This window comes from Trachemys scripta, chromosome 4 (genome assembly GCF_013100865.1).
Source record: "Trachemys scripta elegans isolate TJP31775 chromosome 4, CAS_Tse_1.0, whole genome shotgun sequence".
Classification (NCBI taxonomy): domain Eukaryota; kingdom Metazoa; phylum Chordata; order Testudines; family Emydidae; genus Trachemys; species Trachemys scripta.
The window spans coordinates 79121378-79146773 of NC_048301.1; the positions used below are offsets into that span (position 1 = coordinate 79121378).

Consider the following 25396-nt stretch of genomic DNA (forward strand, 5'->3'; position numbering starts at 1 on the left):
GGGCCGGCACCCCAGGGCCCGAGCCGACCCAGGCTGGAGACGCCCAGGGGGGCCAGACTGGGCCGCGCCTCCTCCCCCCACACCCCCCTTACCTGCTTCAGGCTTCCCGCGAATCAAATGTTCGCGGGAAGCAGGGGAGGGGGCGGAGTTGGGGCGGGGACTTTGGGGAAGGGGCGGAGTTTGGGCGGGGGCGGGGCGGGGGCGGGGCTGGGGCGGGGGCGGGGCCCCGTGGAGTGTCCTCCTTTTGGAGGCTCAAAATATGGTTACCCTATTATTGGGATCCCTCTAAGATAGCTTACAGGGCAGACTGCAGATCACCCTCTGCAGGCATGTTCCTGGTTTGGTTTTCCAAAGCATTCCTGAAAACCCATTGGATGCGGGAAATTACACTAGGAAACACTTGCTGCTTGGTGGACAACCGTCAGTAGGATGCCAGTATTGGTCTTGTTCCTGAGTGCAAGGATTAAGTGGATGCATTCAAACAAGGTTGGTTCTCTTGGAGGACTTCTCTGGCAGTGAAGGTTAGATTAGAATAGTATGGCTACTCTGACTTCTAGGTAGGATTTTCAAAAGTACGCAGTACTGGCCTCACTCTGCCCCCACTGAAGTTTTACCACTAATGGTGAAGATTTTCAAAGAACAAATGACTTTCATTAGTAGATGGGTGACACCTAATGGTCCTTTGTGCCTTTGAAAATTTCCCCAACTTCAATAGAAGCAGAGTTAAGACAACTGTGAGTGCTTCTGAAAATCCCAACAACTGAATCTGTGATGCATCTGCTGAGCTAGGACTTAGCTAGCAGTGTCACCTACCCAGATTTCAGCAATGCAAGCTCAGTCTAGGCATTCCTGACAGTTCAGGACATGTTTAATAACTGGATTATTGATTACTGACCATGCACTGAACAATAGAAGGGTTTTCTTCCTGCAGCACTACAAAAAATATTTTGGAGGCTGCCAAGAGGAAAATAGTAAACTGTGACTTTGCTTTCTTCTATAAAAATATTATGAAATGCCTTTAGAACAACAGGCACAAATGGATGTCTCACTTCATGCCAAGAGCACACCTATGCTCATAATGCATAATAAATGCACAAGTCTATCTGCCTTATTTTTAATTTGAAAATTACATTTTCTAATAACAACAACAAGCAATCTGCAATGCCTTTCTAAGGCATGATTACATGTCTCATGCATTTAAAGTCACTCATGCATTATAACACCACTCAATGTGCAATGTGGATGGAGCATTTTCCAAGAATTTAATGACAGCCTCAGGATTAGTATCCTCAGAAATCAACTCTCCCAGTTAATTATTAATCCCCAGGGGCACCTCTGTGCTCCAGTCATTATTGTATACAAATCATGACAATACTATGGCCATAGCCCTGCAGTCCTCACTCATATAAGTAAAGGCTGCAGTAGCAGGCCTATATTACTAGGAATTAATGAAGTAAGATGCACTTTACAGGTCAGAGTAAAATAACAGAAAGGTTTCTCTCTCCGCTAATGTATGGCTCAAGATTCTCTGAGCATTTCCTACCTCCTAGATATCCCGCTTGAACACTGGACTTTACACTGCTTTTTTACAACTCCACAGGCTTCTTTTTTAAAAGAAGACAAAATGAAAATGACAGAAGGGCATTCGCCACTTATTCCCCCTCACCACCATCCCTTTTTTCAAGCCAATGAAACAACTTTGTATCTCACTAGAAGACCTCTCCTTGAGATGAGATGGTTGGTTTCTATCTGAAGGCATCCTTCTTTTTCCCCAAAATAACAGAAACAGCAAACTGAGTCATTGGAAAAGCTTTAATTTTTTTTTTTAATCAAAAGTTAAGCAGCCTGCTTTAAGGACTGAAAGAGAAAAGGTCCTTTTCAGAGCTATCAAGTCACAAAATGATGTTTGTGAGCCCCAGAATACAGTTTGGCCTGAAGCTCTGATTACTTAGTTAGCCAGATGCTTCCCATGTCTATGCATTTGGCAACATAAATTTGATACATAAATGTGTGTCTCATCTCATTTTCATTTCTATTTTTCATCAGAGCTTTGTGCCACTCTTTCATCCCACCCCTAATATTTCTTGCTTTGCAAGAAGTGTCAGACATATGTTTTACAAAATCTAACTGTTTCATGGAACAACAAGGCTCCACCACCTTTCTTTTGACATTTTTTAAGTCACAATTTTAATACACATGAAACGGAAGTTTTTCCAAAGGTTTTTTAATGTTTCATTATTCTGCAGGAATGTTATCTCAATTTATTTTGATACCAGGCACACTTCCAGCTGATTGCTTTTACCAGGCCACCAGAGCAACCAGTATCTTGTTTCAGAAATGCAACAAATGTAACACTGGAAAAGTAGGGGTCCAATCCAATTCTCAGTGAAGTCAATGAAGAAGAATCTCAGTGACTTCAATGGAAGAAGAATCAAGCCCATGCTATGTAAAACTGACATTCTATGATCCTCCAGGTACAAATCCATATCAACGTACAAAACTGCATAGAGCACTGTGCTGTAACTCAGGAGACCTGGATTCTATTCCTGGCTCTGTCACTGGCCTCCTAGGTGACCCTGGGCAAATCACTTCATCATTCTGTGCCTCTGTTTCCTCATCTGTATAATAGGGATAATAATACTAACCTTCATTTGTAAAGCAATTTGAGATGTGCTGATTAAAAGCACTATACGAGAGCTAGGTATTATTATTATTCTGTAGAGCAGGGATTGGCAATCTTTGGCATGCGGCCCATCAGGGAAATCCGCTGGCAGGCCGGGACGGTTTGTTTACCTGCAGCATCTGCAGGTTCGGCCGATCGCAACTCCCACTGGCTGCGGTTCACCTTTCCAGGCCAATGGGGGGCTGCAGGAAGCGGCAGCCATCACATCCCTTAGCCCGCACCGCTTCCCGCAGCCGCCATTGGCCTGGAAAGGCGAACCACGGTCAGTGGGAGCTGCGATTAACCGAATCTGCAGACACTGCAGGTAAACTAACCACCCTGGGCCACCAGCAGATTTCCCTGACAGGCCGCATGCCAAAGGTTGTTGATCCCTGCTGTAGAGCAAAGCCATTCAGAACTTCATGGCAGCAATGAAGATAGAACTCATTCTTCGGCTCCAAAACCTCAGCTAAAGGGATGTCTTCGTTAGCCTAATAGGGCCTATGATACATAGAAGAGTAGTTCCGATTCAACACATCCACAAAACACACACACAAGCTCATTATACTATGTTGATTATATATTTTCTGGGGGCACAGTTATTCCCTTGATTTCAAAAGGAAAAGCTATTCAGATCAAATGAACAAATAAACAATCAAGTGTAATTTCAACAGATACAGGCCTTTCAGCTCACGGGTAGTATTCCCAACCCCAACCAGTAAAACTCTCCCTTTCCCCAAGCCAAAGGTGAGGCACTCGGGTCAGACGTGAAATACTGTCAGAAATGTTTTTGTTGCCAAGGCCCTTCCAGGGCTGTTGGGTTATATAATACTAAGCATTTCATTTGATGAAATGTTCACAGAAGCAATGAGATGCTAGATTCATGACTGGAAAGGAAGCAAAAGTCACGGGGAAGAAAAATATCCAAGCAACCCAGGGCAGTTGAAAATGCATGCTGCAACGGAATACAAGATATGCTATCAAGTCTGTAGTGAGGCTACACCGTATAAATTGGGGATTTATTTTAACATTACAGTGGTAGCCTGGGGCACAGTCCCTCTGGGCTAGTGAGATTTACTCTTGATTTGTACATACTAGCTAGAGCAGTCCATAGCTTCCTTACCAAGTGGATCTCAGCAATTGGCCTCCCCTGAAGCGGTTGCAGTAGAGATTATAAATAAGTAATTTAAAAACACTCCATCATAAACTGGACTGAAACTACATTTTGTAGACAAATGTTTTCGCTAAATTCCTTTGTCAGTGGTCTGAAAGCCAACCATTTGTTTGTCCTTCCTTGTGAAGGAGACGGGGGAAGAAGCAGGGACCACATTCCAGCCAGTGGGAGGATCAGTCTGCCTTCCCCGTGGCTAAGCAATAATTGACTCATTATTCACAGCCATATCTCTCTACCTGCCAAGACCCAAATGTACCACGCTGGCCTTTATAACATGTCACAAAGGCCCAAAATAAAGGACACAAACACAATAAAAAGTAGCAGAGTAGGACGCCTAAAATAATGCAGGGATTCATTTATTTGACTTGCAGAAAGTCTTCCAAACTCTGTTTTACTTTTCATAATTTCCACTGCCAATATCTTAAAGCAGTGTTTCCCAAACTTGGGGCGCCACTTGTGTAGGGAAAGCCCCTGGTGGGCCGGGCCGGTTTGTTTACCTGCCACATCCGCAGGTCCAGCCTATCGCGGCTCCCACTGGCCGCAGTTCGCTGCTCCAGGCCAATGGGAGCCGCTGGAAGCGGCGCGGGCCGAGGGACGTACTGGCCGCCGCTTCCTGCAGCTCCATTGGCCTGGAGCAGCGAACCGCGGCCAATGGGAGCCGTGATCGGCCAGACCTGCGAACGCGGCAGGTAAACAAACCTGCCCGGCACACCAGGGGCTTTCCCTACACAAGCGGCATCCCAAGTTTGGGAAACACTGTCTTAAAGCAATGAAACAACAAACAGGTATGGGTGAGTGGGAAAGCAAAATATGAACCTCTAAGGAAGTCTTGATAAGTCTATAGGGGGGAAGGTATGATGAGATTCCCTACAATAGCGTATGGCCCATCTACACCTGCTACTAGCAAATATCTCCAACAGCCGGAGACGGGACACTGGATGGGGAGGGCTCTGAGCTACTACAGAGAATTCTTTCCCAGGTGTCTGGCTGTTCGATCTTGCCCACATATGGCTATATTTGGGGTTGGGGCGGAATTACCCCTGGGTCAGATTGGCAGAGACCCTGGAGGATTTTGCCTTTCTCTGCAGAGTGGGGCACGGGTCACTTGCCAGTCTAATCCAGAGTAAAAGGTGGATTCTCTATAACTTGAAGTCTTTAAATCAAGATTTGAGGACTTGAGTAACTCAGCCAAACTTTATGGGTCTAATACAGGCGTGTGGGTGGGTGAGGTTTTGTGGCTTGCAATGGTCAGAAGTCTCACTAGATGATCATGATGATCCCTTCTGGCCTTAAAGTCTATGAGTCTGTGAGGTACATAAATTATAATCCAGTGTCTCTGAGAAGTAGGTGCCAGGCTTATAAACACATTAGTATCAGAGAAGCGTATCCAACTTGATGTGCTCTCTCTGTCCATCTATCCAACCTTTGTATTGTTTAAAATAATTCTTACCGTCCCATCTGGACTGGCTTCTCCTAGAGATGCCCACTGGTCACCCACCAATTTCAAAGAATAGTGAAATCAGTTACCACAAAGTCAGAGAAGAGTGGTATCAGGATTATCTGACAATTTCCTGACAGTGAAATCTATTATGACGAATGACGAAAACCCTACAGCTTGAAATATTTTAAAACAAGACTAGAGCCAACAATCAATATAATATTGTAGGGAATCTTTCCTAGGATCTTTCCTGACTATTCCCCTCTGTATCATATCTCCTTCTTCCATAACAAAAACATTTATGGGGCTGATTCTCCTCTCACTGATACCTGTTTTAAGACAGTGTACCTCTGCTGACTTCAATGGAATTATTCCCAATTTATACTGGTGTAAGTCAGAGGAGAATCAAGCCCTTCTAGATCTCTCCCTCATACTCATTTGGTTTTACCCAGACCAGCCCATAGGTAAACAGCAAAGATTACTTAGCTATAGATTTTCATTAAAAGTTCTACTACAACCGATAAGGGTCTGATTCTCCTTTCGCTTATGCCAGTTTTGTTCTGGTGCAACTCCACTGTCTCAGACCCTTAGCTGGTGTAAATCAGTGCTCCATGAATCTGGCCAATTGATTGTGTTGGAATTACTTCTGAATTACACTGGTGTGAATAAAGAATCAAATCCTAAGTATTAGATTTTGACTGTTATGTCCAAGTGCTTTATGTTTAGTCCTTTCCTTTTGAGGTTCTTTGTTTTGTTTGTTTATGATCCTGCAATAACAAATTGATTGCTGCTGGCAGGTACAATTCAACCACTACTGACATATCTACCTTATTTTAGTGTACCACACTACTTCCCTGTAACAAATGCAGCTCTAAATTTGCAGAAGCCTAACTATTCTCTTACTGTATCAATGTTTCTCCTTTTTCCTTATGTAACCTAAATATGATATTTAAAAAATAATTCCTTGTCTATGCTTTGCTTTTCATGTTGTCAATGTTTGGACTTTGTAGATGAAACATTTCCTGTTTGTGCCACTTTTTTGCCCATCTGACCATTTTTTTAAAAAAATATTTTTCTTCCACGGTTCAACAGTGATGTTGATAAAAACTTTCCATATTTGAATATGCACCCACTCAGTTGAATCACAAGGCACATGTTCACCTGACCACTTCAGCTTCCCGAATGGGCAAGATCCTACCTTTTCCAACACAGAAACAAATGTCTGTGCCACAACAATGGCCAAACAAAATTCTGCAAAGGTTCAAAACATCCAAGACAAAAATATAAGGTCAAAACCTCAGCTGATGTAAATCGGTGTAGCTCCTCTATTAATGGAGCTACAGCAATTTACATCAGCTGAGGATCTGGCCCAGATAGGGTAAAAACAGTAGATCATATACGTAACTCTGGCTAAAAAAATCAAGTGAATGTTGAGTGACTATGTGAAAAAACCCAGGAGCAACTTCTTAAAAGTATATATTGTACAATTTGCATTGGACTTGAGAGTTTAAATGCACATGTGGTTGGGATATAGACTCTCTCCAGAAATTGGTTGGGAGAAATTGGCCTGGTCCCTCTGTAAACAAGGTGATCTTACCGTTGCTTGACCTGACCGCAGGTGGGCCAGCTGTGAGGAAATAATTAATTCCTTCCAAAAAACACACAATCAGAGGGGCATTCTTTAGGGGAAAATGGGCACAAGTCTGTCAGGGAGCATCAAGAAGAAGGCTACCAAAAGAAGATGAAGGACACCTAGGGGTAATTACTGCTTCTTCTCTTGAACTTGACCGATAGAGCCACAGTTTAGACTTTACTTTTACCTTGCCTGAGGGAAGCCTGGTGTATTTGTCTTTGGTTCTTAAAGGCATTCATTACATTAACTTTTCTGTTTTATAACAAAGCCTACCACAAGCTATTAAGCTCTACTCGGGAAGTTAGAATCCTTTCTTGCTTCCCCAGCACAATTCCTAGCTGCTAAACATGTATATACACTGGGAACTGCCAAGAAGAGAGAGACAGTAGAATGGTTGAGTGATACACTAACAATATTCAAATAAGGACAGAGACGGACTTGAAAAGTTGTATGTAGATCTCATAAAGGTGGAATTCAATAAACTAGTAGATATCTCAGCTGGTTTCATTAAGCATTGCATATATTGTCGAAATTGGATGCAATTTAAATGGCCCAATCACCTGACACTAATAGTTCCATACAATTTTTTTCTCCCATACCAATTACTATCATAGAATATATGAGACAAACAGGGAACAGGATAAAAAGAAGCAACAGACAAGATTTTAAAAAGTGATTAATGATTTGGAGTTCATCAATTTTGAGATGCCCAATTTGAGACACTTTGATTTATTTTGGGAAACCTTCGCCAGTGTGTCTAGTGTCTACTGCACAAGACTGGGATGTAGACCTCTTGGATTATGCTCCTGGTTTTCCCACAGATCCACTATATGACTTTGGGAAATTTTGTTTGCCCTGTGCCTCTATTTGCCCACGTGTAAAAGGGAATGATAACATTTCCCTACCTCACCTGGGTGCTGTGAGGCTTAGCTAATTGATATGTACAAAGCATTTTGGTATCATTGGTGGAAGAGTGCTCTGGCAGATCAAACTATTGTTACATACTATGTATTACTATTTCATAAACAGGCATATTACACAACCATACAATGTATAAAACAGTAGAAAGAGATTTATAGCAAAATATCCAAACCAGAAATGACTTAATCTGCTCTAAATCTTTCTTTCTGGAAACAGAAAAAAATCAGTTATGCAACCAAGCTAGCAATGTTTTATCTTTTACAATTTACAAGAAAATAATAACTTTTTTTTTAATTGTTTGATTATAATATGTAGAAATCCCACACAACAGCAAGAAACAATTGCTGACATGCACTTTTGAGAGGCAGTGTCATTCAGTGACTATTAGCAGCTGCCACACTAAATCTGCCCTGACCCACTTTGCAAACTTGGGCTGATAAATTTCCTGCTCTTGGCCTTAGTCTCCCTGTCTATAAAATGGAGATAATGCTACTTACCTTCCCTTGATAAATATTTTGAGATCTATGGATGAAAATCATTCAGAGACAGATAAGTTATTATTATTGCAATATGAATCTGTTACAGCCCATTGTATCCACATAGCTGTTTTTTAACTTCAGGGCTCTGTATGATATTGCTTTTACACCATGATGAAAGAGATTACATAGAGATGGGCAGTGAATTTATGATCAATAGAAAATTGCAAACCTTTTTTTCTCCCCACCAATTATTTTCCAATGATCCGGCAAAACACATCAATAAAAAGCTCTGAATTGAGGCTGTTTCCCTATTTCATGCCCTGCTTAAGTTCCCTGGGGATGACAGATTAATTTAATTAGTTTTATTGAACTGCCTAGTTGCTTTTATTGGCAAATCCACTCATACGAGGCCTACTACAAATTTCTCTTGGGGTTAATGCCATCCTATTGGTCCATTTTTTAAATTAAAGTAAATTTATTGCTGTCCCTTGTGTTATTTTCAGCCATGCTTCATGCTGTTAAACTCACATGTGTAAAGGGCCTTCATGGCCACTTATGCTGAAATTTAAACTTGTTTTTTTTTAACGTGGTTAACGAAAAAAAGGAAGCAGACAGATATTGCTAAATGGAGTGTGAACTAACTACACCACTCAACATTCACTGGGGAATTAAATTAACCTGATCACAACAGCACAGAAAATGCCTCTTAAATGCCACCTGGAAGCACAAAAGTGACCAGTCAGTTTCCAACTTCCTCTACTAGCCAGCCTGCTGCTGGGTGCAAAAGTATCAAAACAACAGCGTTGAGGGTCAAGGTGGGTGAGATAATATGTTTTATTGGACCAACTTCTGTTGGTGAAAAGAGAGACAAACCTCACCCACCTTGTCTCTCTAATACCTTGGGACCAACACGGCTACAATGGCACTGCATACAAAAAGAACTTCGTTTTTTTAATGTGTCTGATCAAAAATCCAAGATCCAAACTAAACCCCTATATTTGAGATGTGAACTATAGAACATATAATAACTACAATGGACTGAACTTAAACTAGGGTGACCAGATGTCCCGATTTTATAGGGACTGTCCTGATATTTGGGGCTTTTTTTTATATGGGCTCCTATTACACCCCACCCTCTGTCCTGATTTTTCACACTTGCTTTCTGGCCACACTAAAGTAAACACAGTACCCAAACACTCGAATTCAGATCAGAATTTAACTACTGACAGCCTCTATCTATATAACAGGCTAATCCAGATGCTGGATCAAAACACCTCCAGATTTTCAGAAGGGTGATTTAAAATCCGGATGCAAATTTTGCAGCTTGGACCATTTCTAATTTTTCTCTGTGTTTCTGTGGAAGGGAGGAAGAAGATACTTTATGCTCTAGTGAACTTCCCATTCCACTCTGAAGTTAGAAAAACAAGCAGATGCTGTCTTATTATTTTGTACCAGCAGATTTCAAAACATGTTTTTAAAGCTGGATAAGGCAGTTAAAATATGTGAGGTTTTTTTGCTCAAATTCAAAGGGATGTGGAGCATAAATCAGTTCTACTGAATGGTCAGTATTGAAAATATCACTCATCTTCCAACCTAAATAAAGCTGTGTCATCAGTTCTATTGTAAACCCATTTTCTCAGACTTCTAACTCAGGCCTTGATCCTGCAACTGGATCTCTGTATCCACGCAGAGCTCCACTGACATCGAGGGGATTTTGCCAAGCCACGAAAGTCCATCCAAGTGGGTCCAATTGCACAATCAGACTATTCTTGTTAATATTTGCTCTGCACTGAAACTTCCCAGCACCTGGAAGTAAATGTTATTTATTTATTTCTATTTCATCATTTTTATATTAAAAATTTAAAGGTGCAAACGAACCAAAAAGAAATGCATATACTAGCATTAGCATAATAGGTTACAATGAAACTGGGAAAAATATAAACGAATATGTTGAAAGAAATATGATCTATAAAAGAATGCTGCTTTCCACTGCCTTTATTATGGATTTACCCAAATCCCATTATATAAGCAGGCAGTTGTATTCTGCCTATGCTGAAGCTTCTGAGAGCAGGACAATGCAGGAGTTTCTTTCTACCAGAAACAAACTGTACCACTAGACCAGTGTTTCCCAAACTTGGGATGCTGCTTGTGTAGGGAAAGCCCATGGCGGGCCAGGCCGGTTTGTTTACCTGCCCCGTCCGCAGGTCCGGCCGATCACGGCTCCCACTGGCTGCGGTTCGCTGCTCCAGACCAATCGGGGCTGCTGGAAGCGGCGACCAGTACGTCCCTCGGCCCGCACCGCTTCCCGCAGCTCCCACTGGCCTGGAGCAGTGAACCGCGGCCAGTGGGAGCCGCGATCAGCCGGACCTGCAGACGGGGCAGGTAAACAAACCATCCCGGCCTGCCAGGGGCTTTCCCTACATAAGTGGCGTCTCAAGTTTGGGAAACATTGCACTAGACTATATTGCCTGTCTGACGGTCCATCAATGCCCTAAACGCTATATGCCCCTTGTTAATGCTATCCTTAGGATGAAGGAAATACCTGGGACAGTATTCACAGGAAAACCATAGGACTTACTGGAGCTGCAATTTAGCCTTCAAGTGTGTACCCACTATAGGGTCAATAAAAATGATTACAATCTCTACCAATTATGCATCGAGTGCTGCCACGTACTGTCAATTTTTTAAAAGATGATATATTAAAAAAATCTGGGTCATCTTTTGTAGGAGTGCTGACCTTTAAAATGCTGCCTTCACTCTTTTTTAAATGATATTTAATCATCTACCATTGTTATCAGATCTGGTAGAAGTAAGGTATAACAATTCGTTTCTTGAACCCTCACACTGCCACGGGTAGTATGCATGCAATAATAGCGACTCAAGCTAGCTCTGCTTAGGAATCCCAAAATCAAAAATTTTTAATTTCTTGTACTAAACCCCCGGCTTTTTCCCCCAAGCAAGTTACCACGGCTCCATGGGCTACTCACAACAGACAGTTACTACTAGATAAATCACACAAAACTGGGGAAACAGGCTGAGAATCTTAGCCTTCCACTCCTAAACCATAGACCTAGACCACTTGAGCTAAAAGAGAATTTCCTTAACTAGGAGTAGTAATAGATCCTCTACCTTTCCTGTAGAGCAGCCAGTAGAGAGTAACATCACACATTCATAGAGCGAGAGAGAGAGAGGGAGAGAGAGAGTAAGTATTATAAAAAATTAGTTTTGTTTTATTGGGATCATAGCCTTTATCATAGCCAAGATCCATTAATACTCATGGATTAATTCCATGAAACAGGTTTTGGAATACAAAACAAAGAGCTGACCCCTACATGCACACAATGGGAAACTCCTGGGTGACATACTTGTACTGCCAAAAGGCCCCTTCCTCTGGATCTCCCACTGTATTTTGTCTTGCCTGTCTGTTTAGATCATGAGTTCCCTGGGACAGGGACCTTCCATTCTTCTGTGTTTTGTTGGAGCTATTGATGCTTAGCAAATAAAGATAAAATAATGTATTAATAGTTGTATGTCAATAGTGAAATAAGCTGTAAAGAAATAATAGTGGATGGAATAGATAATACAGAGTCCGTCTGGGCAATACTCAAGCTGGGTAAAAGTACTACTAGAGCCTCTCCGGGGATAGTGCTTGGGGTGTGCTATAGACCGCCGGGATCGACCCAGGATATGGATAAGGAATTGTTTAATGTATTAAGGGAGGTAAATACTAATAGAAACTGTGTCATTATGGGGGACTTTAACTTCCCGGATATAGATTGGGGAACAAACGCTAGTAGCAATAATAGGGCTCAGATGTTCCTAGATGTGCTTGCGGATCAATTCCTTTATCAAGTGGTAGCTGAGCCGACGAGGGGGGAGGCCATTTTAGATTTGATTCTGGTAAGTAGTGAGGACCTTGTTGAGGAAGTGGTAGTGGGGGACAACTTGGGCTCCAGTGATCATGAGCTAATTCGCTTTAAACTAAATGGAAAGAGTAACAGAATTAAGTCAAGGACTAGGGTTTATAATTTTAAAAAGGCCAATTTTAACAAATTAAGGGGACTGGTAAGGGAAGTGGATTGGGCAAACGTATTAAGGGACCTAAAGGCAGAAGAAGCCTGGGATTACTTTAAGTTAAAGATGCAAGAGCTGTCAGAGGCCTGTATCCCCAAAAAGGGAAAAAGATTACTAAGCAAGAGACTTAGACCGAGCTGGATGAGCGACCGGCTGAAAGGGGCGATTAGGAAAAAACAGAAAGCGTACAAAGAGTGGAAGAGGGGAGGGATCAGTAAGGAAACTTACCTTAGCGAAGTCAGAGAATGTAGAGATAGAGTGAGAAAGGCCAAAGGCCGGGAAGAGTTGGACTTAGCGAGGGGAATTAAAAGTAATAGTAAGAGGTTTTACAGCCATATAAATAGGAAGAAAGCAAAGAAAGAAGAAGTGGGACCGCTGAAGACTATAGCCGGAGAGGAGATTAAAGATAATCTAGGCATGGCGCAATATCTCAATGAATATTTTGCATCGGTGTTTAATGAGGCCAATGAAGGTATTAGGGATACTAGCACCGTTACAGAGGGGCATACGGGATGGGGGATTACCGCATCCGAGGTAGAAACAAAACTAGAACGCCTTAATGGGACTAAGTCGGGTGGACCAGACGATCTTCATCCGAGAATATTGAAGGAATTGGCGCGGGAAATAGCAGGCCCATTAGCGACTATATTTAATGAATCTGTAAACTCGGGGGTAGTCCCGTTAGACTGGAGAATAGCCAATGTGGTTCCTATTTTCAAGAAAGGGAAAAAAAGTGACCCGGGTAACTATAGGCCTGTTAGTTTAACATCAGTAGTGTGCAAGGTGCTGGAGAAGATTCTGAAAGAGAAACTAGTTGAGGACCTTGAGGTTAATGGCAAATGCGATAAATTACAGCATGGTTTTACGAAGGGCAGATCGTGCCAAACGAATCTGATCTCCTTCTTTGAGAAAGTAACGGACTTATTAGATAAGGGAAATGCGGTGGACCTAATTTACCTGGATTTCAGTAAAGCGTTTGATACAGTACCCCATGAGGAACTATTGGTTAAAATGAAAAACATGGGGATCGATATGAAAATCCAGAGGTGGATAGGGAATTGGTTAATGGGGAGAATGCAGCGGGTCGTATTAAAGGGTGAATTGTCGGGTTGGAGGGAGGTTACTAGTGGAGTGCCTCAAGGTTCGGTTTTGGGACCCATCTTATTTAATCTATTTATAACTGACCTCGGGACAGATTGCAAGAGTGGGCTGATAAAGTTTGCGGATGATACGAAGGTGGGAGGAGTTGCAAACTCGGAGGAGGATAGGGATACTCTGCAGGGAGACTTGAATGAGCTTGTGAATTGGAGTATTAGAAATAGGATGAAATTTAATAGTAAAAAGTGTAAGGTTATGCACTTGGGGACGAATAATAACAATTTTAGTTACAAGATGGGGACGCATTGGTTAGAAGTAATGGAAGAGGAGAAGGACCTAGGGGTCCTTGTGGACCGCAGGATGACTATGAGTCGGCAATGTGACGTGGCGGTGAAAAAAGCCAATGCGGTCTTGGGATGTATTAGGCGAGGTATATCTAGTAGAGATAGGGAGGTCCTGCTTCCGTTGTATAAGGCACTGGTGAGACCTCATTTGGAGTACTGTGTGCAGTTCTGGTCTCCAATGTTTAAAAAAGATGAACTCAAACTGGAACGGGTGCAGAGAAGGGCGACTAAGATGATCAGAGGAATGGAAAACCTGTCGTATGAAAAGAGATTAGAGGAGCTTGGGTTGTTTAGTCTGACAAAGCGAAGGCTGAGGGGGGATATGATTGCTATCTTTAAATATATCAGAGGGGTTAATACAAGGGAGGGAGAGGAATTATTCCAGTTTAGTACTAATGTGGACACGAGAACGAATGGATACAAACTGGCCGGGGGGAAGTTTAGGCTAGAAATTAGACGAAGGTTTCTGACCATCAGAGGGGTGAAATATTGGAACGGCCTTCCGAGGGAAACGGTGGGGGCGACGGACCTGTCTGGTTTTAAGATTAAGTTGGATAAGTTTATGGAGGGAATGGTTTAATGATAAAACATAGTAGTCAAGGAAAACCAAGCAATGGTACATGAACAACATAATGGCCAACAAGGGTCAGGCTAGAGACTCTTGCCTATATGCTCGGGGTATTACTGATCGCCATATTTGGGGTCGGGAAGGAATTTTCCTCCAGGGTAGATTGGCCGAGCCTCTGGAGGTTTTTCGCCTTCCTCCGCAGCATGGGGCAGGGATCACTAGCAGGAGGGTCTCAGCCGATTGAAGTCACTAAAACACAGGACTGGGGACTTCAACGGTAGAGTACAGGGAAGGGTCTTGCGGCCTGCAGCATGCAGGGGGTCAGACCAGATGATCATAATGGTCCCTTCTGACCTTAATGTCTATGAGTCTATGTAGGTAGATAGAGCCTTACGGGATGCTTGAGTGATAAAAAAAAAACCTGTAGGGAAAATTTCCTCCTGACCCCAAATCAGGAAGGCAGTTTGACCCCATGCACATGAACAAGAATCACCATGAGTAAGAATCTAAACACACAGACAACCTGAAATACCAATGGGATCCAAGTAACTCTCTGTGACTTTTTCTCCTAATTTCCCAGCAGTTTGACCACCAAAGAGCCATTAGATGGGGATCACTTGCAAGAAAAATTGTTTTTAAAAAGATGCCCATAGTCCACATCTAAAAAGATGGGTATACCTAAGTATCTCAATTTGCACACACAAGGGCATATGCACATTGGATATTTGAGGATGAAAATAGGTACTTAAAGGTCTAAAAATGTATATATGAAATTACTGAGTCTGCAGACACAAACTAGGCATTTTCACATGTACATACCTGGTTTGTAAAAGCATAATCATGTTTGCAGTGCATGCAAATTTAATCACACAAATAAATGTGCAAAACATCAGCAGTCTTTTATTTTTACGTCTGGCCATACAAGGGACTTGAACTGGTGCTGACCTAGAAGTGAAAAGCTCTGAGCTTCATTATCAGATATACCCTGATCTACCTAAGTTGCCCTTTTAAATTATTTTCATTAAAATCCAAATGGCTCTTTCTCATTATATTTGAGTACCAAAGAAATAAAATAGGAGTCCAATAGTTTAAAATGCATTTTTGCACTGTTCCAGCTCTTAAGGCTTTGTGCTTTAAGTGGAATTTTTGCAGGTCATTAGTTTATAATGTGAACCGGTGCCTTTGGGTATTCTGAAAGAGGAAAAAAAAAAGCAACCCAAATTATTTTGTTTAGAAATGCAGTTTCCTGGACTGGTACAATCATTTATTTCAGCTAGAACTTCAGATACGTTTTATACACACATTTAGAGTCAGATGCTATGTTGAGAACCAAGGTGAATGAAGTACATACTGTGGCTTTCTGCAAGCTGCATAGCGAGATGCACCCTGTGTCTTGGATCTGAGCTGTCCCCAGTGTAACAGCTGTACATAAAGAACTTTGTTTCAGGCCAGACCCTAGTATTAACCCTCTTATCTGATCCCCCCAGTGTCTCACCTTCTCTCTGGTTTTCTGGGAGTGGGAAGGCTGGCATGGGAGCACTGCTGAGACCGTTTCCACTCCCCCAACTGCGTTTTCTACTCTAGTGCCTGTGAATGACAAGGCTCTAGTGCCTGACAGACAAGGACAGAGCAGGGTTCTGAGTGCCAATCAATGGAGCATGCCACACGGTGTAATTGGAAAATATTCTGCTTCTGGAATAAGATGAAGATATCACTCTTAATAGAAAGTGGTGGTCAAGAGCAATGTAATTGGGGAATATTAAATTGGCATACTCATTTTGTAAGGCTGATTTAAAGAACCCAGGGGTGCAGTTTTTACCAGTGATGAGCCTGAACTGTAGAGTTTGAAACCAGATCTGCACTTCGCTAGAGTTTGTGGGTGTTTGGATCTCGGAGACAGTTTCAGCTCCACCTGCTATGCTTACTTCATTCAGAAAGCATGGCTGTCTGAAAGAAACACTTTAGTCTTTCATTCACTACAGGGTCTTCCTTCACTTTAAATCCTTCCTTATCAATTGTCGATCTAAGTTATCCATATGACCAGCTCAGTGCATAACACAGATTGCAGAACACATGTAATCAGCACTTATAATGCCAATCAGACTGCCTGAATAACACAACCATGAGTAAAGAAATTTTTAGTAAATTTTACAGCAGAGAGGCAGGGAAAAAAACCAGTAAGTCTCAGAAAGGTCACCAAATAATATAGGTTTTTCTACATCATACACAGGAATAAAGTGGAGGTGCTGAAAGATGAGACCCGGGGATGAGGGGTTCGAGAGAGAGCCCACCACACATTCACCCTGCAGCGGCAGCTCTTGTACCGCAGGGCTGGGCCTTGTGACTTGTCTTACTGGGTCACGGTGCCACTCATGTTTGGCCCCCACCCTCACCCCTCAATAAGTGGAGATGGAATAGCAGACAGGCTGAACCTGCGTCCCTGTGCACCAGTTCGCAACGTCATTTGGTTTGGGGGCCTAATCAAATGTGTGTTTAGCAGCCATTTTCAAGATTTCACAATCTTTACAGTGGCCATGGAAAGCATGAATTTGAATAATCTCCATGTCAAAATCATAGCCCTAACCATGAGCCACAAGGCATCTTTTATTATTGTGTATCTTCCTTGGACTCTTTATCTTTCTTGCATTCAAATTTTTGGTCCCCTCCTTATTAGTGATAAACTCAAGACAGGTATTGAATCACCCAATAAAATCTAACTAATGTGGTCAAAATTGATCAAAATAAAGGAACAAAGTTTTGCTATTTTTATTAACATTTTTCCTGAGGGGTTGATCAAATCAATCAGGAAGTCAAATCAACTGGCAATTGAATTCAGTGAAATGCACTATACTTTGTGGTCAACATTTTCAAACATGGGGAAACTAAATCCATATTCAGGCACCTACATAACAATGATCTGATTTCAGAGGTGCTGAACACCCACAGCTTCCACTGACATCGCCCAGTTCTAGCCTGCACTCTTCCAAGCAGCCTGCAATCTTCCACCTTCCTACATTCACTGAGCTGCATGCGCAACAAAAATTCAGAACTTCTTATACAATACACATCTAGCCTTATGTCAAGACCAACAGCCTATAAACTAAGTGAAGTAAAGTTGTGGATAGCAGTGTGGTTGTGAATTCCACTCGCACTGTATCTGAAAAACACAAAAAACCTGGCCAACCTATTATCATTTCACTAGTACCTGGAGACCCCAACCAAGACTGAGACCTCATTGTGCGAGGCACTGTACATACAAAGAGAGAGAAACAGAGTACCTGCCCCCAAGAGATTATCATCTAAATAGATATGGCAAACAAAAGGTGGCAGGGGAAACTAAGTCACAGAGAGTTGAAGTGACTTGCCCAAGGTCACACAGTAGGTCAGTGGCAAAACCAGGAAAGAACCCAGGTGTCCTGACTCCCAGTAGAGCGCCCTATCCACTAGACAACACTGCCTCTCTTTATGCTTACACTCTTCCTTTCTCAATGTAATTTGTTATGGGAAACTTTAGAAGCAGACATACCTTTCCAAAGATAAGTGAACGTGCTGAGAAATTCTTCATATGTCTGCTCCTGGCTATTAATAAACTGATCAAGGACACTGTTGTTTGACGGTTGCTTTTCCATCATCCATGACCATGACAGTCAAACAGGCATACCTTTTCTAAGAGGATTCCTCTGTAATGAAAAAAGGGAGAACCATATATAATAACAAAGCCTTTTTTATTCTTCAGGCAGAAAACAAATCAGAGGGTCTTTTAACTTCAGAGGAAGTTTCTCTAGTTAGCATAGTACAGGTGAGCACTGGAATTCAGAGAATCAGCTATTTCTCTCCTTCTGTAGGCCGTGATTACTTCATTAGGGTTCTTGGAAGGCACAGGGGAAGACATTTGTAGGATTAGGGCCACAGTTATTTCAGGTGCATTTAGGTGACAAATAAGTGGCCTATTTGAATCCTGGGAGAAAGAAGGTGTCTATCCATAGAACAGGTACTGTGTAGGCAACGCAACAGTGCTTGTGTCTCCCAGAATGTCCTACCAACATGCTTCCACCCTGTTCAGGAGGGACCATGTCTAAGTAATTCAGTAACACTGCCTGTCCAACCCTTGCTTTCTTTGCTGAGAGGGTGCCACTTAGCACTAGTTGTGGTGCCGGATTTTATGATAGGGACACCTGTACACAGGGAACTTGGACTGAATCCACCAGTTCATTTCATAGGTGCATCTTGTACTATATTCTCAAAGCCACTAAACCCAAGCTTTGGAAGAATATGATATTACCTTATTATTTATTTGTATTGACGCAGAACACAAAGGCCCCAATCAGCACAAGAGACACATTGTGGAAGGCAAAGAACAAATGCCGAGAACTACGGGACCTCGACTGACAATGCTCTGCTGTCTCCAGGAATTTAACGCTCTGGCTAGACAGCTGCAGCATCCAACTGATCTTGACTCTTTCAATAGGGCATAAGGAAAGTGACGGCCCCTGAGACAGTTGCATTTCAATTACATCGTTAATGTTGTTGTACAGTGCTTCAAAGTGCTATGTATTATTATTATGGAAATTCAGTACATATAGGACCAGGCTAGCGTGCACACATACACATTACTGCAGTCCCACACTCAAGTGGCCATGTGGGAGCCTAGCTGTGCATGTGTAACTACCCAGTTTATATACACAATTTTTATAGATGTGTATGCATATTAAGCGTGCAATTACACACAAATGTCTTCACGCTGCCCAGGGCTTCTTGCCTTTTGGAAATACAGTCTTTAATTTACAGGAGCACTAAGAAACAACTTTAGAGGTGAAAACCTGCTCCCCTGAAGTCAATGGCAATATTACCGTTGATCTCAGTGGGGCTATGTTTATTTATCCTTTTATTTTGGATTTGCAGTTAAAGCAGAATGAACCCGGAACATCCAAACCACAGCATCAAAATAAACCATGAATTCTAACTCTGTCGTGCTGTTGATTGTCACAGGAGGTGATTGTTCTGAAGTTTAAAATAAACCAAAACACATAGAGTCCAAAACACAGAACTTTAAGTTTCACTAAAAACAAGCTAATATTAACCACTCTAGGCACTGACCGAGCAGATAATCATTTACCAGACGGACAACGTGGTTTATGCAAATTCTAGTGGTTTTCAAGAGGAAGCAATGCTTTGTTTTATATTTTCATCACTGTTCAGTTATTAGTGTCACTACTCTAAGTAAATTTCACTGTGCGAACGGCTAAGACTTGTAAGGACTTATGAAAGAACCTCATTTGTTAATCTAAGATCTAAATACTAATGACAATGCTTTGCCCTTCTGCAGCACCTGCTAGCTAAGGATTTCTAAGTGCTTTACAAACATGAATGAATTCAACTCACAACCCTCCTGGGTGGTAAGTGCCAAGAAATATTATCCCCCTTTTACAAATGGTGAAACTGAGGCACAGAGAGTTAAAGTGATTTGCCAGTGAGCTAGTGGTAAAGTTGGGAATACAGCCAAGATCTCCTAATGATCCTTTGCTCTATTATGTGCTAGTATAGGGATCAGCAACCTTTGGCATGCAGCCCATCAGGGAAATCCACTGGTGGGCAGGGATGGTTTGTTTACCTGCAGCATCTGCAGATTCGGTTGATCGCAGCTCCCACTGGCCGTGGTTCACCTTTCCAGGCCAATGGGGGCTGCGGGAAGCAGCGCGGGCAGAAGGATGGAACGACGAACCACGGCAAGTGGGAGCTGCAATCGGCTAAACCTGTGGACACCGCAGGTAACCAAACTGTCCCGGCCCGCCAGCGGATTTCCCTGACGAGCCGCAAGCCAAAGGTTGTCAATCCCTGTGCTAGTATCTTAGACCAGTGATTCCCAACTTTTGGGGGCAACTGTAACTCTTTACCAAACTAAGACTCCAGCTGTGCTCATCAGTGACTTTCCCATCCAGCAGGCTCTGCAACTACTCTTCCTTAATGATCAGCTTGAGTTCCAGTCTTCGTGCTGGCTCTTAGACCAGGGCCCCTGCCCATCTCTCACTCACTTGTGTACTCGCTAACTTGTAACAGAACTTGAGAGGCTCTAAATGCTGGAACTGGAGCCGTCTCAGCTCAGTTGTAAGTGCGAACATCCCCTGCTGAATAACAGGCAGGGTAGCAATGGCACACCAGGATTCGACACAAAAAGCTGGGCCTTGGTTTTATAATTAAGGTTGGAGAGAAGATGCAATGTTGACCTCCAGGTGCGGATGTCCAGCCAAATACCAGGGGTAAAGTCTGGAACCCTAATCTCTTCAAGAGCCAGTCCTGGATACTGGCATTTATACATGCACTATAGGGAGAAAACCCACTGAATCTATTGCTGCTTCTTAATGACATGAGAGAAAATTTCCCAGTGGTTTTCCAGGCTTGGCAAACAGTCACTTTCTCAAGTTTTGAAAGTCTCTCTGCAAAAGAATGGACCAGATTCTGCTCTTGGTTACAGCAGTGTAACTGTGGAGTCAGTGGAGTTGCTCCAGATGTACACCAGTGTAAATGAGACCAGTGTCTGGCCTTAGCTATGCTGAAGAGTGAAATATAGTTCATCTTGGCTAAGGAAACAAAATAAGTGCTGTAATCTGTATAATTCATAGGGTGAATTTCCTTTTACATTTTTTGAAAACCACAAAAGCGCATTACAGAACAAAATAATTAGTTATACGGTTGATAAATCCTGAGATGGGAGATAAAAAACCCACCTCCTTTTCATTTATTGTCACCTATATGTATATTTTACCCCTGCTGATGTGTGTTAGGGTTTTGCTATTTTATTTCCGGGGTCTATTGCAGGCCTAGTAACATTAGGAGATGGTGACTAGGAAGAATCAGGTGGATTCTTTATAGAAGCATAAGGTTCTATCAATCATAAAAAATCTCCAGTTTTCCACACCATGAAATATGCAAATCGCTTTGCATGCGGATTCTACACCCAAATGGTCTGTTCATTCTAATTCTAGTCACTCTGGAGAAGTTTTGGGTTCTATGTTGCATGGGTCTGGATGATAAGGGTTGAGACTTGGTGGATTATTAGCATTCTTGAAATTGACAAGTTGTACATGGCTGGAAATGTGTTAGGAAAACTGTCCCAACACTATCTACCTACGTTCTTATACTGGCACATTTTTACTCCATTGTGGCTTCCTGCTGCATTGCTTCTACACCAGTCCCATGTCTCTCTTAAATAAAGACCAGCAGTTGTTTCAGACTGTGTCAGCCCTGTGCAGAAATTTTGTGGTGCAAACAAGGGAAACCAGGCTGACCAGCAAACTCTCATTTTCGTTTTTGAACTAACCCATATCTGAACCCTGCTTTCCAAAAGCTAAAGGCTAGTGCATTCATGCAATTCACAATATACAAGAGGCACCCTAGCTGAACTCATATCAACAAAGCAACTGAGTTTCTCTTAGCTTAGCATTCTGGATCTCCTAATGCTTGAGAATCCTTCAGGATTTCTACGTTTGATGTGGCCATATTTCTCAGGATGTGACTTTTTAAGGATTCGTTACACTGTGGTACCTCCACCCAAATCTAGAGGAAAAGAGACAATATAGAACCAGAAAACTGGCAGGGACTAAAGTCAATTTTTTGTCTTGCAGAGGAGAGAATCAGACTGAAGGGAGAATAGGGGCATATAGAGCCTTTCAAAGGAGGATGGCTGAGTAGTAAGGTGCTCAATGACAGTCCTGAAAGACCTGGGTTTGAGTCTTGCTCAATCTCACAGTGAAAGGCCACCTCCAGTTCACCCAGCTGTAAAACAGATACCTGACCTATTGGGCTAGGGCAATCAAAGGCAGTTGGACGTGATGCTGGCTACATCATTCCCTTGTGTACTGTTAGCTATGACATGGAGGTGCCTGAACTGCATCAGCCTGATGAGCCCTTGGCTTGGGGAAATTTTGACTGCTAGGTCACCAGTTCAAATCTAGCTCAGGTTGATATCAACCAAAAGGCACTGTCACATGACAGCTGTTTGGCTGCCTATGTAAAAGATGTTGGTGAATTAGTCCAATTCCTAGTGGATCTGATGTCTGCTGTCGCTAACAGTCTCAATAATGAGAACAAGGCCTGAATGGACCATGGTGACTGATATCATCCCTTTTCTCCCCAGAGGCGGTCCCTCCAATACATCAAAAGAGTTATGAAGTTTCTCCTTGGGGGAAGAGGATGTCAAATCCTCCTGAATCCTTTCCACTTGTTAGAAGCACTGGAGGGAAAGTATAACTGGGTTCAAAAAATAACTAGGTAAGTTCATGGAGGATAGGCCCCTCAATGGCTATTAGCCAAGATGATCAGGGACGCAACTCCATGCTCTGGTGTCCCTAAACTTCCAATTGCCAGAAGCTGGGACTGGATGACAGGGGATGGATCAGTTGATAATTGCCCTGTTCTGTTCATTCCCTCTGAAGTATCTACACTGGCTCCTGTCTGAAGACAGGATACTGGGCCAGGTGGGCCATTGGTCTGACCCGGTATGGTTGTTTTTACATTCTTATGAATAGTAACAGAATATGAGTTTCTGAAAATGATGTGTTTAAGCAGAAACCAAATTTTTTTCTTTTAGAAAAATTTGCATTCCTTTCCTGCTCATCCATCCATTACAGTAATGAGGTTACTTCAGGCTATCATTCATTAAGGCTTGCTGATCATCAGCAGATTGTGCAGAATCAATTTTATTTCCCAAAATGTAGTCTTCCTCTCAGCTGTTTAAACCAAACCAGAGATGTCTGCAGTGTATCCCAGAGGCAAGCTGGCTGAGTATTAGCATGATTTCAATTACACAGTTATTAATTCCATTAAAAAATGAAAAATGTAGTAGCTATGAAACATGGACTTCTTGTTTTATACAGCATTTCTGAGCAAGTCATTATTATTTTTTTAAGTGATATTTTTTAAACCAGTGAAAGCAAAAGGAACTTACGAACTTATAAACTGAGAAAGCAGCAGTGCCTAACCGCACATAGAAAAATCCTACATAATTCTACTGTTCAGAAATAAATATTCCACTACTGCGTCATGTGGTATAGTCTTTTTGATTATCATACAAAGGGGAAAGTCACATTCCAATGCTGGGAATTTGGATCTGTCAACAATCATCCTCAATAAAAACAGGTAATTCATTAGTATATTTATTTATAGAGCAGTATTTTGATGCATGTAGAGATACAGGAAGACAGAGTCACTGTCCTGAAGAGTTTATCATCTAAATCTGAATGTCTCAGGCTTCACAACTGTATTAGTTTAATGTCAGATGCTCTGTTTTAACTGTATAGTGCCTGATCCATTCCCCTACACAGTCATTTCACTACCTATATCGGACTCAAATCATTGTTTTCCAAATCTCCTTGAGATATCCAGATTATAAAACCAAAATCTGTTCTCTTCCAGCCTAGATGACAGTGATAAGCCACATACATTTCTATAGCACCTTTCATCAGTAAAACTTACTTTGCTCTTGCACCAGCAAAACCTCCATGCAAGGAACTTCCTTTGCGCTGAATTGTGGCCTGGCTAGGGTGGCAGAATAGGGGCTAAGGGAGAGCCAGGCATGCAGCAGTGTAGCTGCTGGGGAAGCAGGCCCCTCCTACAGCTGAACTGTGTCTCATATACCCTATACTGCTAACACCTACAGCCATTTCTCACTTAGCCTTAGTAGTAGGGGTCTATGCTTCTGAAGCAAGAGGGTCTGAATTCTGTCCCCACTGTCACAATGGTGATCAGCATGGAGGTCACCATGAAGTCTTAGGTGGCTATGGATTTGCTACAATACTATTATTATTGCAATAAACAATGAGTTAGCATCAGGTCTCTGTAGGGCAGAAGTAAATGTGAGTCTAAATTAAGCAAGTGTGCTTCGTAATATGGTGCAATTGACAGATGGGTCATAAGTACCCTGCATTTCACAGTCCTATCCCCTGCCTACTGGACAGCTCAAGAACCTCAGTGACAAACTCCTCAGAAAGCTGTGGTCCATCCACCTTGGCCAGAACGGCAGTCCCTGTAATATGTTTACTCACAGTATATCATTCAGCCTCTAGCTGGTCGTGTGTGCTGTATAGTTCCAAACAGGGTGTGGTCCCTGGTAAACAACAGAGACAAAGGTGGAACTCAAGCTGAATGGAAGTCTGTTTGTCTGTAGTTGTAGCTTTTTTCTTTCTGTTGAAGAAGAGCTTACATTGATTCTATATATCAGAAAAGTCACTACAACATGGTACCTCAAGAGAACAGAGAATAAAAGAGGTATAAGAGGGGTGATGCTTGGGGATCCCTAACTTTCTCGAGACAGGAGCAACAACTTTTTAAAAACTACATTCCTTTATAGCAGTTTGTCATGTTGGTTGTACTGCAGCACTGCAGTTGTACAGAAAAACTCCCTACCCTCCTTGTGTTACAGTCCTGCCCTACCTCCTCCCCCCTCCCCCAACCCCCAGCCACCTGCAACTAGAGAGCAGCTCCTGGTATGAACTTTAAAGAAGACCCTAAGCCTCTGGTTATGAGCAGGTGCAGATCAACTGAACTATATGAACGAACTCAAAGCATGGATGTTTCAGTTATGAAGGAGAAAAACTTTCAAATGATTCTTGGATGTTTTTTGTTTTAGTTCAAACTATTTTCAAGACCTAGGAGCCTAATCCCACTGAAGTCACTGGAAGTTTCCCACTGACTTTAGTGGGAGAAGGAGCAGGCCTTTAGATGCACATGTGTGCAGCACCCATTTACTTGACTGGGATTTGCTTGTGCTTTTATAATACTTGGCCCTAAATCTCATCTTTGCAGATGCCCTGCTATCTAAGAACTTTAACTGCAAGCAACCATATTGCTCTCGTTTGATTGTGGAAATATTACCTGAGTTCAGTGCCTAATTAGGTGTTGTGCATTCCAAATGGCTCTGACAGTGCTGCCTACTTAAAAGATTATTTAGGGAAAGAAAAGAATTGGACTGGCTACAAGGGTAAATTTCTTTTTCTAAAACCAGCAGCCA

General features: G+C 42.3%; 1 protein-coding gene across 1 annotated transcript in view; it reads right to left on the reverse strand.

Moving 5' to 3' along the window:
- The window catches only part of IFTAP (intraflagellar transport associated protein), a 63194-nt gene extending 38387 nt beyond the window's left edge, over positions 1–24807 (reverse strand). The window contains exons 1-4 of the mRNA XM_034768755.1: positions 24432–24807; positions 17918–18071; positions 9957–10113; positions 8326–8350 (exon numbers count right to left, since the gene is read on the reverse strand). Of these exons, the coding sequence (XP_034624646.1) occupies positions 8326–8350; positions 9957–10113; positions 17918–18023 (288 nt within the window). The 5' untranslated portion in view covers positions 18024–18071; positions 24432–24807. The remainder of the gene's footprint in view (positions 1–8325; positions 8351–9956; positions 10114–17917; positions 18072–24431) is intronic.
- Between the last annotated feature and the right edge of the window lie 589 nt (positions 24808–25396).